This window comes from Mauremys reevesii, linkage group 13, assembly GCF_016161935.1.
Source record: "Mauremys reevesii isolate NIE-2019 linkage group 13, ASM1616193v1, whole genome shotgun sequence".
Lineage (NCBI taxonomy): Eukaryota > Metazoa > Chordata > Testudines > Geoemydidae > Mauremys > Mauremys reevesii.
The window spans coordinates 4,907,593-4,920,729 of NC_052635.1; the positions used below are offsets into that span (position 1 = coordinate 4,907,593).

The window sequence follows — 13,137 nt, forward strand, 5'->3', positions numbered from 1 at the left end:
GACCCGCAGCCCCTGCCCCCAGCCCTGCCGGTGCCCCTCACTCCCGACCTGCAGCCCCTGCTAGCCCAGCCCTGCCGGTGCCCTCACTCCCGACCCGCAGCCCCTGCCCCCAGCCCTGCCGGTGCCCCTCACGCCCGACCCGCAGCCCCTGCCCCCCCCCCAGCTCTGCCGGTGCCCCTCACTCCCGACCCGCAGCCCCCCCAGCCCTGCCGGTGCCCCTCACTCCCGACCCGCAGCCCCCCCCAGCCCTGCCGGTGCCCCTCACTCCTGACCCGCTGCCCCTGCCCCAGCCCTGCCGGTGCCCCTCACTCCCGACCCACAGCCGCTGCTCGCCCAGCCCTGCCGGTGCCCCTCACTCCCGACCCGCAGCCCCTGCCCCCAGCCCTGCCGGTACCCCTCACTCCCGACCTGCAGCCCCTGCTAGCCCAGCCCTGCCGGTGCCCTCACTCCCGACCCGCAGCCCCTGCCCCCCAGCCCTGCCGGTGCCCCTCACTCCCGACCTGCAGCCCCCTGCTAGCCCAGCCCTGCCGGTGCCCCTCACTCCCGACCCGCAGCCCCGGGCCCCCCCAGCCCTGCCGGTGCCCCTCACGCCCGACCAGCCCCTGCCCCCAGCCCTGCCGGTGCCTCACTCCCGACCCGCAGCCCCTGCTAGCCCAGCCCTGCCGGTGCCCCTCACTCCCGACGCAGCCCCTGCCCCAGCCCTACTGGTGCCCTCACTCCCGACCCGCAGCCCCTGCCCCCAGCCTGCCGGTGCCCTCACTCCCGACCCGCAGCCCCTGCCCCCAGCCCTGCCGGTGCCCCTCACTCCCGACCCGCAGCCCCTGCCCCCAGCCCTGCCGGTGCCCTCACTCCCGACCCGCAGCCCCTGCCCCCAGCCCTGCCGGTGCCTCACTCCCGACCGCAGCCCCTGCCCCCAGCCCTGCCGGTGCCCCTCACTCCCGACCGCAGCCCTGCCCCCAGCCCTGCCGTGCCCCTCACTCCCGACCCGCAGCCCCTGCCCCCACACCCTGCCGGTGCCCCTCACTCCCGACCCGCAGCCCCTGCTAGCCCAGCCCTGCCGGTGCCCCTCACTCCCGACCACAGCCCCTGCCCCCAGCCCTGCCGGTGCCCCTCACTCCCGACCCGCAGCCCCTGCTAGCCCAGCCCTGCCGGTGCCTCACTCCCGACCGCAGCCCCTGCCCCCAGCCCTGCCGGTGCCCTCACTCCCGACCCGCAGCCCCTGACCCCAGCCCTGCCGGTGCCCCTCACTCCCGACCGCAGCTCCTGCCCCCAGCCCTGCCGGTGCCCTCACTCCCGACCCGCAGCCCCTGCCCCCCACCCTGCCGGTGCCCTCACTCCCGACCGCAGCCCTGCCCCCAGCCCTGCCGGTGCCCCTCACTCCTGACCCGCAGCCCCTGCCCCCAGCCCTGCCGGTGCCCCTCACTCCCGACCGCAGCCCCTGCCCCCAGCCCTGCCGGTGCCCTCACTCCCGACCGCAGCCCCTGCCCCAGCCCTGCCGGTGCCCCTCACTCCCGACCCACAGCCCCTGCCAGCCCAGCCCTGACCCCGAGCCCCCGGTGCCCCTCACTCCCGACCCGCAGCCCCTGCCAGCCCAGCCCTGCCGGTGCCCCTCACTCCCGACCGCAGCCCCTGCCCCCCAGCCCTTCCGGTGGCCCTCACTCCCGACCCGCAGCCCCTGCTAGCCCAGCCCTGCCGGTGCCCCTCATTCCCGACCCGCAGCCCCTGCTAGCCCAGCCCTGCCGGTGCCCCGCATTCCCGACCCGCAGCCCCTGCTAGCCCAGCCCTGCCCCCCCCTCAGCCCTGCCGGTGCCCCTCATTCCCGACCCACAGCCCCTGCCAGCCCAGCCCTGCCCCCCCTCGCCCTGCCTGTGCCCCTCAGGATCCTCTTTCCATGAGTCACCCCAGAAGCTTTGATGTCGTTCTCCCCAGGGCTGACTGCGCTGAGCCCAGTGGCGGGGGGGGAGGGGGGATCCCGGCGTCTCCTCGCACTCGTTTCACGGGGGCTGCTTGTTCCCCGCAGGTGCTGACGGCCTGGCGGCTCCACGTCTTCGGGCTGAAAGTGCCGGCCAAGGTGAGTGTGAGACACACCTGGGGCCCCGCCAGCAGGGGGCGCAGGGACACGGACACACTCACACACGGACACACACTCATGGACTCACACAGACACACTCACACACACTCACACTCACACACACTCACACTCATTCTCTCCCGTCTCTCCCCAGGTCGAAAGCTCCTTCAATGTCTTGGAAATTCGAACGTTAAACACAATAAACCACTGCCAGGTTAGTGCCCCCCCAGCCCAGAGACAGCGCCCCCCCCGCTGGCCCCCTGCTGCCTCCCCCGCTGGCCCCCTGCTGCCCCCCCGCTGTTACTGCCCCCCCCGCCCGGAGACAGCGCCCCCTGCTGGCCCCCTGCTGCCCCCCCGCTGTTACTGCCCCCCCCCGCCCGGAGACAGCGCCCCCCCCGCTGGCCCCCTGCTGCCCCCCCCGCTGTTACTGCCCCCAACCAGGGACAGCGCCCCTGCTGGCCCCCACCTGCCCCCACACTCTTGGGTAGTGGTGTGGAGTTGATTAGTTAATCAGGGTCACAGCTCTTGGTAGTGGGAATAATTTGTGTTGGGTGAGAAATGTTCCTGCTGTCTCCCCACTCCCCGGTCCCCGCCCCACCCCCAACCTCCCCCCGGCTCCCCCCTCCCCGTCTCTCAGATCCTGGTGGACACGGAGAAAGCCACCTACAGCTTCAAATTCCCCAGCCCGGCCGGCGCCGAGCAGGTCACCCAGCACGTCAACGCGGCTCTCAGCAAGATCTTCCCCAGCCCCACGGCAGGGTGAGTGCGGGGGCTCAGGGCTGCAGGGAGCGAGGGGGTCACTGGGGGGCTCAGGGCTGCAGGGAGCGGGGGTCACTGGGGGCTCAGGCTGCAGGGGCAGGGGGTCACTGGGGCTCAGGGCTGCAGGGAGCGGGGGTCACTGGGGGCTCAGGGCTGCAGGGAGCGAGGGGTCACTGGGGGCTCAGGGCTGCAGGGGCAGGGGTCACTGGGGGCTCAGGGCTGGAGGAGCGGGGGTCACTGGGGGCTCAGGGCTGCAGGAGCGGGGTCACTGGGGGGCTCAGGGCTGCAGGGAGCGGGGGTCACTGGGGCTCAGGGCTGCAGGGAGCGGGGGTCACTGGGGCTCAGGGCTGCAGGGTGTGAGGGTCAGTGGGGCTCAGGGCTGCAGGGAGCGGGGGTCACTGGGGGCTCAGGGCTGCAGGGCGGGGGTCACTGGGGGCTCAGGGCTGCAGGGTGTGAGGGGTCACTGGGGCTCAGGGCTGCAGGGAGCGAGGGGTCACTGGGGGCTCAGGGCTGGAGGGAGCGGGGGTCACTGGGGCTCAGGGCTGCAGGGAGCGGGGGTCACTGGGGGCTCAGGGCTGGAGGGAGCGGGGTCACTGGGGGCTCAGGGCTGCAGGGAGCGGGGGTCACTGGGGGGCTCAGGGCTGCAGGGAGCGGGGGTCACTGGGGCTCAGGGCTGCAGGGAGCGAGGGGTCACTGGGGCTCAGGGCTGCAGGGTGTGGGGGTCACTGGGGGCTCAGGGCTGCAGGGTATGAGGGGGTCACTGGGGGCTCAGGCTGCAGGGTGCGAGGGGTCACTGGGGGCTCAGGGCTGCAGGGTCTGAGGTCACTGGGGGCTCAGGGCTGCAGGGAGCGGGCGTCACTGAGGCTCAGGGCTGCAGGGAGCGAGGGGTCACTGGGGGCTCAGGGCTGGAGGGAGCGGGGGTCACTGGGGGCTCAGGGCTGCAGGGAGCGGGGGTCACTGGGGGCTCAGGGCTGCAGGAGCGGGGTCACTGGGGGCTCAGGGCTGCAGGGAGCGAGGGGTCACTGGGGGCTCAGGGCTGCAGGAGCGGGGTCACTGGGGGCTCAGGGCTGCAGGGAGCGAGGGGGTCACTGGGGGGCTCAGGGCTGCAGGGAGCGGGGGGGTCACTGGGGGGCTCAGGGCTGCAGGGAGCGGGGGGGTCACTGGGGGGCTCAGGGCTGCAGGGTGTGAAGGGGTCAGTGGGGGGCTCAGGGCTGCAGGGAGCGGGGGGTCACTGGGGGGCTCAGGGCTGCAAGGAGCGGGGGTCACTGGGGGCTCAGGGCTGCAGGGTGTGAGGGGTCACTGGGGGCTCAGGGCTGCAGGAGCAGGGGGTCACTGGGGGGCTCAGGGCTGCAGGGAGCGCGGGGGTCACTAGGGGGCTCAGGGCTGCAGGGAGCAGGGGTCACTGGGGCTCAGGGCTGCAGGGAGCGAGGGGTCACTGGGGGGCTCAGGGCTGCAGGGAGCGAGGGGTCACTAGGGGCTCAGGGCTGCAGGGTGTGAGAGGGGTCACTGGGGCTCAGGGCTGCAGGGTATGAGGGGTCACTGGGGGCTCAGGGCTGCAGGGAGCGAGGGGTCACTGGGGCTCAGGGCTGCAGGGTGCGAGGGGTCACTGGGGGCTCAGGGCTGCAGGAGCGAGGGGTCACTGGGGGCTCAGGGCTGCAGGGAGCGAGGGGTCAGTGGGGGCTCAGGGCTGCAGGGGCGGGGGTCACTGGGGGCTCAGGGCTGCAGGGAGCGGGGGTCACTGGGGCTCAGGGCTGCAGGGAGCGGGGGGGTCACTGGGGGGCTCAGGGCTGCAGGGAGCCGGGGGGTCCCTGGGGGGCTCAGGGCTGCAGGGAGCGAGGGGGTCACTGGGGGGCTCAGGGCTGCAGGGAGCGGGGGGGTCACTGGGGGGCTCAGGGCTGCAGGGAGCGGGGGGGTCACTGGGGCTCAGGGCTGCAGGGTGAGGGGTCACTGGGGGCTCAGGGCTGCAGGGAGCGGGGTCACTGGCGGGCTCAGGGCTGCAGGGGCGGGGTCACTAGGGGCTCAGGGCTGCAGGGAGCAGGGGTCACTGGGGGCTCAGGGCTGCAGGGTGTGGGGTCACTGGGGCGCCAGGCTGCAGGGTGTGGGGTCACTGGGGGCTCAGGGCTGCAGGGAGCGGGGGTCACTGGGGGCTCAGGGCTGCAGGGTGTGAGGGGTCACTGGGGCTCAGGGCTGCAGGGAGCGGGGGTCACTGGGGCTCAGGGCTGCAGGGAGCGAGGGGTCACTGGGGGCTCAGGGCTGCAGGGAGCGAGGGGTCACTGGGGCTCAGGGCTGCAGGGAGCGGGGTCACTGGCAGGCTCAGGGCTGCAGGGAGCGGGGGTCGCTAGGGGCTCAGGGCTGCAGGGAGCGAGGGGTCACTGGGGCTCATGGCTGCAGGGAGCGAGGGGTCACTGGGGGCTCAGGGCTGCAGGAGCGGGGGTCACTGGGGGCTCAGGGCTGCAGGGAGCGGGGGTCACTGGGGGCTCAGGGCTGCAGGAGCGGGGGTCACTGGGGGCTCAGGGCTGCAGGAGCGAGGGGTCACTGGGGGCTCAGGCTGCAGGGAGCGGGGTCACTGGGGGCTCAGGGCTGGAGGGAGCGGGGTCACTGGGGGCTCAGGGCTGCAGGGAGCGGGGTCACTGGGGGCTCAGGGCTGCAGGGAGCGGGGGTCACTGGGGCTCAGGGCTGCAGGAGCGGGGGTCACTGGGGGCTCAGGGCTGCAGGGAGCGGGGTCACTGGGGGGCTCAGGGCTGCAGGGAGAGGGGGGGTCACTGGCGGGCTCAGGGCTGCAGGGAGCGGGGGGGTCACTAGGGGGCTCAGGGCTGCAGGGAGCAGGGGGGTCACTGGGGGGCGCCAGGCTGCAGGGTGTGGGGGGGTCACTGGGGGGCTCAGGGCTGTAGGGAGCAGGGGGGTCACTGGGGGGCGTCAGGCTGCAGGGAGCGGGGTGGGGGGCAGCAGGGGGCGCTGGGCTGCAGGGAGTGGGGGAGGGGATAGAACCCAGGAATCCTGACACTCTGCCTCCCCCCAGCTGTCTGAGGACCCCCGAGACCCCCCGGGACACGTCCCCCAACTCCGAGAGTTCAACTTCCACCAGCCACAGCATCTGCGGTGAGTGTGGGGGGGAGAGAAGGTGGGGGAGGGGACTGGGGGCAGGGAGGGGAGGCCCCCGCACTGATGTCCGTGGCTCTGTCTGTCTCCCTGGCAGGGGGGTTCTCCGAGACCTACGCTGCCCTGTGCGACTACAACGGGCTGTGCTGCCGGGAGGAGGTGCAGTGGGTAGGTGTGGGGCTGGGGTGGGGAGGAAGGCGGAGGAGGTGCAGGGGTAGGTGTGGGGGCTGGGGGTGGGGTGGGGAGGAAGGCGGAGGAGGTGCAGGGGGTAGGTGTGGGGGGGCTGGGGGTGGGGGAGGGGAAGGCGGAGGAGGGGCTGGAGGAGGCAGTGGGGGAGAAGGGGCGGGTCCCCTTGCCCAGGGCTCTTGGAGGGGGGACATGGGGGTCCCCCCATTTCTCTCACCCTCCTTCCCCCCATTGCCAGGATGTCGACACCATCTACCACTCGGCTGACAATCGGGAATTCAACCTGTTGGACTTCAGCCACCTGGAAAGCCGGTGAGGGACTCCCCGATGCCCCTGTACCCCGATAACCCAGCACCCCAATACCACGTAACCCGATAACCCTGTACCCCGATAACCCAGCACCCCAATACCACGTAACCCGATAACCCTGTACCCCGATAACCCAGCACCCCAATACCACATAACCCGATAACCCTGTACCCCGATACCCCTGCACCCCAATACCACATAACCTGATATCCCTGTATCCCGATAACCCTGCACCCCAATACCACATAAACTGATATCCCTGTATCCCGATAACCCTGCACCCCAATACCACATAACCCAATGTCCCTGTATCCCGATAACCCTGCTCCCCAATACCACATAACCTGATACCCCTGTACCCCGATAACCCTGCTCCCCAATACCACATAACCCAATACCCTGTACCCCAATTACCCTGAACCCCAATGCCACATAACCCAATACCCCTGTACCCCGATAACACTGCACCCCAATACCACATAACCTGAAACACCTGTACCCCAATAGCCCTGCACCCCAATACCACATAACCCAAGAGCCCTGTACCCAATAACCCTGCACCCCAATACCACATAACCCAATGTCCCTGTATCCCGATAACCCTGCTCCCCAATACCACATAACCTGATACCCCTGTACCCCGATAACCCTGAACCCCAATACCACATAACCCAATACCCCTGTACTCCATAACCCTGCACCCCAATACCACATAACCCAATACCCCGATAACCCTGAACCCCAATACCACATAACCCGATACCCCTGTACTCCATAACCCTGCACCCCAATACCACATAACCCAATACCCCGATAACCCTGAACCCCAATACCACATAACCGAATACCCCTGTATCCCAATAACCCTGCTCCCCAATACCACATAACCTGATACCCCTGTGCCCCAATAACCCTGCACCCCAATACCACATAACCCAATAGCCCTGTACCCAATAACCCTGCACCCCAATACCACATAACTCAATGTCCCTGTATCCCGATAACCCTGCTCCCCAATACCACATAACCTGATACCCCTGTACCCCAATAACCCTGAACCCCCAATACAACATAACCCAATACACTGTACCCCAATAACCCTGAACCCCCAATACCACATAACCCAATACCCCTGTACCCCGATAACACTGCACCCCAATACCACATAACCTGAAACCCCTGTACCCCAATAACCCTGCACCCCAATACCACATAACCCGATACCCCTGTATCCCAATAACCCTGCTCCCCAATACCACATAACCTGATACCCCTGTACCCCGATAACCCTGCACCCCAATATCACATAACCCAATACCCCTGTACTCCATAACCCTGCACCCCAATACCACATAACCCAATACCCCGATAACCCTGAACCCCAATACCACATAACCCGATACCCCTGTATCCCAATAACCCTGCACCCCCAATACCTGGAACCCCAATCCACCTGTATTCCAATAACCCTTTGCCCCAATTCCCCTATACCCTGATTCCCCCTGTGCCCGATACCCCTGCACCCCCAAAATCTGGAACCCCAAACCACCTGTACCCCGACTCACCTGCACCCTCCAAAACCAGTACCCCAACCCACATGCACCCCAATACACTGCACCCCTACCCCAACACCCCCTAAAACCAGTACCACAACCCACCTGTACCCCAATACTCCCTTCCCAGATACGCTGTGCCCCAATGCCCCCTGTACTCTGATACTCCTTGGCCCCCACCCCATACCCCATACCGCAATACCCCTGCACCCCCAAAACCCGGCACCCCAACCCACCTTTACCCCGATACCCTGTACCCTGGTACCCTGTACCCCAATACCTGTACTCTAGTACCCTGCACCCAGATACCCTGTATCCTGATACCCCAATAGCCTGTACCCCAAAAAACAGTACCTCAACCCACCTTCACCCCGATACCCTGTACCAGATGCCCACATACCCTGATACCCCATACCCCAATATTGCTGCACCCTGATATCCCTGTACTCTGACACCCTGCACCCCCAAAAACTGGTACTCCAACCCACCTGTACATCAATACCCCCAGACCCACAAAAATTGTACCCCAACCTGCCTGTATCCCAATACCCCTTGCCAGCACCCCAATAACCCTGTACCCCAATACCCCTTGTACCTCCAAAAATCCAGTTCTCCAGCCCCCCTGTGCCCTCAATGCCCACTGCCAGCACCCCAATATCCCTGTACCCAATGCCTGACCAGCACCCCAATAGCCCCATACCCCTGTGTGCCAGTATCCCTGTACCCCCCAAACCTAGCCCAACACCCCAATACTCCCTGAACCGCTGAAACCCACCTGGCAGTCCCCCAATACCCTGCATCCCCCCAGACACCCCAGCCCCTCTTCTCCCCATCGGCCCCTCCTGGGGCACCCCTCCCCCATCAGCACAGTGGGGGTGCTGGCAGATGTGGGGGTGCTCACCCCCTTCCCCGTGACTCTCCCCGCAGGGACCTGGCCTTGATCGTCGCTGCCCTCGCCTACAACCCTTGGTTCACGCGACTGCACTGCAAGGACCTGAGGCTGGTAGGTACCCCCCAAAACCCGCCCCTGGGCCCCCAAAACCCACCCCTGGGCCCCCAAACATGCCCCTGGACCCCAAAAGCTGCCCTGGGCCCCCAAACTTGCCCCTGGACCCCAAAACCCACCCCTTGACTCAAAGTTCCCTGGACACAATCTCCACTGGATGCCCAAATTCCTCTGAACCCCAAATCCTGCCCCTCTCTGTGCCCTGAAACATTCCCCTGCTTCCCAACCCCCTCCTCCACTGTGCCCCATATCCCACCCTGGCACCCCAAAACCCTGCCCCAAAATCCCAGCCCCAGCCCCCCTGCATCCCAAAACCCTGGTCTGTGCCCCCAAAGCCACCCTGCTCCCAGAAACCCTCCTCTACACCCCCAAACTCCAGCTGTGCCCCAAAATCCCCTTCTGCACCCCCAAATCCCAGCCCTCTGAAGCCCAAACCCTCCTCTATACCCTGAAACTTTCTTGTGTCATATCTCTGTACCCCCAAATCCCCTGCACTCCAGAACACTTGTCTGTGCCCTGAAACATTCCCCTGCACCCCACAACCCAAACCCCTTCTCTACCCATGAAAATGCTCTGTACCCCCAAATCCCTCCTCCTCTATGCCCACAAACTGCCCTGTACCCCAAAACTGCCTCAGCCCCCAATTCATCCCCTAAACCACACAGAACCCCCAAACCACTGTGTGTGCCCCCAAACCACCCTGCCACCCAAACCATCCCCTGCACCCCCAGAATTGCCCCCATAGGGAAATGCTCCCCAGCACCCCCTGCTCCTCGGCCGGGGGGTCCCCCCATCTCTCCCCTGCGCTCTCTGTCTCCTTCCCTCTCCCCAGAGCTCCGAGGTCGCCGAGCAGGTTCTGCACACGCTCAGCAAGTCCCATCACCTGGAGGAGCTGGTGCTGGACAACGCGGGGTTAAAAACGTGAGTGAGCCCCCCCCAAACCCCCACTCCCTCTAGGGGGCGCCGGCTCCCACCCGGCCCCAGGGCGGGGAACGGGGCGCGGGGCCCTTCCCCTCTAGGGGGCGCCGGCTCCCACCCGGCCCCAGGGCGGGGAACGGGGCGGCCCTTCCCCTCTAGGCGCCGGCTCCCACCGGCCCCAGGGCGGGAACGGGGCGCGGGCCCGTCCTCTAGGGGCGCCGGCTCCACCCGGCCCCAGGGCGGGAACGGGCGCGGGCCCTTCCTCTAGGCGCCGGCTCCCACCGGCCCCAGGGCGGGGCAGGCGCGGGCCCTTCCTCTAGGGCGCGGCTCCGCCCGGCCCCAGGGCGGAACGGCCCGGCCCTTCCTCTAGGGGCGCCGGCTCCCGCCCGGCCCCAGGGCGGGAACGGGCGCGGCCCTTCCTCTAGGGGCGCCGGCTCCGCCCGGCCCCAGGGCGGGAAGGGCGCGGCCCTTCCTCTAGGGGCGCTGGCTCCCGCCCGGCCCCAGGGCGAGGAACGGGCGCGGGCCCTTCCTCTAGGGGCGCCGGCTCCCGCCCGGCCCCAGGGCGGGAACGGGCGCGGGCCCCTTCCTCTAGGGCGCCGGCTCCCGCCCGGCCCCAGGGCGGAACGGGCGCGGGCCCTTCCTCTGGGGCGCCGGCTCCCGCCCGGCCCCAGGGCGGGAACGGGCGCGGGCCCTTCCTCAGGGCGCCGGCTCCCGCCCGGCCCCAGGGCGGGGAACGGGGCGCGGGGCCCTTCCCCTCTAGGGGGCGCCGGCTCCCGCCCGGCCCCAGGGCGGGGAACGGGGCGCGGGGCCCTTCCCCTCTAGGGGGACCCGGCTCCCGCCCGGCCCCAGGGCAGGGAACGGGGCGCGGGGCCCTTCCCCTCTAGGGGGCGCCGGCTCCCACCCGGCAGGGGCGGCTCTAGGCACCAGCAAAGCAAGCTGTTGCCTAGGGCGGCCAAATCTAGGGGGCGGTAGGCTGGGCCGGTGGACCTGCCGCAGTCATGCCTGCGGGAGGTCCACCGGAGCCGCGGACGACCGGACCTGCCGCAGGCATGACTGCGGAGGGGGGCTCGGCTGGACCTCCCGCAGGCATGACTGCGGCAGCTCAAGCGGAGCCGCCGGACCGTGCCCGCGGGAGGTCCGCTCGTCCCGGGGCTCTGGTGGACCTGCCGCGGGAGCTCAACCGGAGCCGCAGGAAGAGGGGACCCGCCGCGGGACCGAGGAAGGGCGGCGCAGCACACCGCGCTGCCTGGGGCAGCCTATTTTCTAGAGCCGCCCCTGCCACCCGGCCCCAGGGCGGGGAACGGGGCGCGGGGCCCTTCCCGTCTAGGGGGCGCCGGCTCCCACCCGGCCCCAGGGCGGGAACGGCCCGGGCCCTTCCTCTAGGGGGACCTGCTCCCACCCGGCCCCAGGGCGGAACGGGCGCGGGCCCTTCCTCTAGGGGACCCGGCTCCCACCCGGCCCCAGGCGGGAACGGGCGCGGCCCTTCCTCTAGGCGCCGGCTCCCACCCGGCCCCAGGGCGGAATGGGCGCGAGGCCCTTGCCCTCTAGGGCGCCGGCTCCCACCCGCCCCAGGGCGGGAAGCGGGGCCCTTCCCCTCTAGGGGGCGCCGGCTCCCACCCGGCCCCAGGGCCGGGAACGGGCGCGGGCCCGTCCTCTAGGGGACCCGGCTCCCACCCGGCGCCAGGGCGGGGAACGGGGCGCGGGGCCCTTCCCCTCTAGGGGGCGCCGGCTCCCACCCGGCCCCAGGGCGGGGAAGGGGCGTGCGGCCCTTCCCCTCTAGGGGGCGCCGGCTCTGATCTGCCCCCAGGATGGGGACTGGCTGGGTTGGGGGAGGGGCTGGGGTTCGGGGTTCAGGGCGTCACCCCCCGACTCTCTCTGGCGCAGGGACTTCGCGCTCAAACTGACCTACGCCCTGGGAGAAAACCCCGGCTCGGCCCTGCACAGCCTGGTGCTGTCACACAACCAGATCGAGGACAAAGGTGGGGACCCCCCAGTGCCCCCCAGCTGGCCCCCAGCACCACCCAGTGTCCCCAGTAGCCTCCAGTCTCCCCCAGCACCACCCAGTGCCCCCAGTAGCCTCCAGTCTCCCCCAGCACCATCCAATGTCCCCGCAGTGTCCTCCAGCACATGACACCCCCCAGCACCCCCCAATGTCCCCCCAGCACCTCCAATCTCCCCCCAGTATCCCCGGCCCCCAGTGTCCCCAGCCCCACTATCCCCAGTGTTCCCCAGCCCCCACTGCCCCCAGTGTCCTCCAGCACCTGACACCCCCAGCACCCCCAGTGTTCCCCAGTATCCCCAGCCCCCAGTGTCCCCAGCCCCCACTGCCCCCAGTGTCCTCCAGTGCCGGACACCCCCAGCACCCCCAATATCCCCCAGGCCCCAGCACCCCCATGTCCTCCCCCTGTCCTGCCCCCATCTCTGCGCTCACGCCCCCGGGCCCCCCTAATCTCTTCCCTCCCCCCCTGCACAGGTCTCATCTCCCTGAGCCAGCAGTTCCTCTGCTTCCCCAAGGGGCTGCGGCGGCTGGGGCTCCGCAGGAGCGGGGTCACCCCGAAAGGTACCGGGGGGCTGGGGGGAGGGAGGAGCTCTCCAGCCTGGGGGCAGGGTGGGGGATGGGCAGGGGGTCCCAGCCCCCGCACTCACCCCCCCTCCGTCCCCTCCCAGGCCTGGCCGGGCTCTGTCAGACCCTGGGGGCCAACCCGGCCTTCAGCAGCTCCCTGCAGCACCTGGACCTCAGCAAGAACCCCGGGCTGCTGGGCGGTGAGGAGGCCAACGTGAGTGACAGCAGGGGGCGCCGTGGGGCAGGGAGGTGGGAGGCTGAACAGGGGGTGCCGTGGGGCAGAGAGTGGGGCAGGGAGCGCCATGGGGCAGGGAGCGGGACAGGGGCGCCATGGGGCAGAGAGTGGGGCAGGGGGTGCCATGGGTCAGGGAGCAGGGCGGGGCGCCGTGGGGCAGGGAGGTGGGAGCTGGGCAGCGGGCGCCGTGGGGCAGGGAGCAGGGCGGGGTGCCGTGGGGCACGGAGGTGGGAGCTGGGCAGCAGGCACCATGGGGCAGGGACCAGGGCAGGGCACCGTGGGGCAGGGAGCAGGGGCGCCGTGGGGCAGGAGGTGGGAGGCTGAACAGGGGGTGCCGTGGGGCAGGGAGCAGGGCAGGGCACCGTGGGGCAGGGAGCAGGGGCCTTGTGGGGCAGGAGGTGGGAGCTGGGCAGCAGGCACTGTGGGGCAGGGAGCAGG

At 69.5% G+C, this 13,137-nt stretch overlaps 1 protein-coding gene across 1 annotated transcript in view; it reads left to right on the top strand.

Moving 5' to 3' along the window:
- CARMIL3 (capping protein regulator and myosin 1 linker 3) overlaps nucleotides 1-13,137 on the top strand; it is a 36,998-nt gene that overhangs the window by 6,692 nt on the left and 17,169 nt on the right. Inside the window, exons 3-13 of the mRNA XM_039498281.1 lie at nucleotides 2,021-2,071; nucleotides 2,226-2,285; nucleotides 2,709-2,830; nucleotides 5,850-5,929; nucleotides 6,027-6,097; nucleotides 6,354-6,427; nucleotides 8,905-8,980; nucleotides 9,816-9,904; nucleotides 11,786-11,880; nucleotides 12,375-12,461; nucleotides 12,569-12,678. Coding sequence (XP_039354215.1) covers nucleotides 2,021-2,071; nucleotides 2,226-2,285; nucleotides 2,709-2,830; nucleotides 5,850-5,929; nucleotides 6,027-6,097; nucleotides 6,354-6,427; nucleotides 8,905-8,980; nucleotides 9,816-9,904; nucleotides 11,786-11,880; nucleotides 12,375-12,461; nucleotides 12,569-12,678 — 915 coding nt within the window. The remainder of the gene's footprint in view (nucleotides 1-2,020; nucleotides 2,072-2,225; nucleotides 2,286-2,708; nucleotides 2,831-5,849; nucleotides 5,930-6,026; nucleotides 6,098-6,353; nucleotides 6,428-8,904; nucleotides 8,981-9,815; nucleotides 9,905-11,785; nucleotides 11,881-12,374; nucleotides 12,462-12,568; nucleotides 12,679-13,137) is intronic.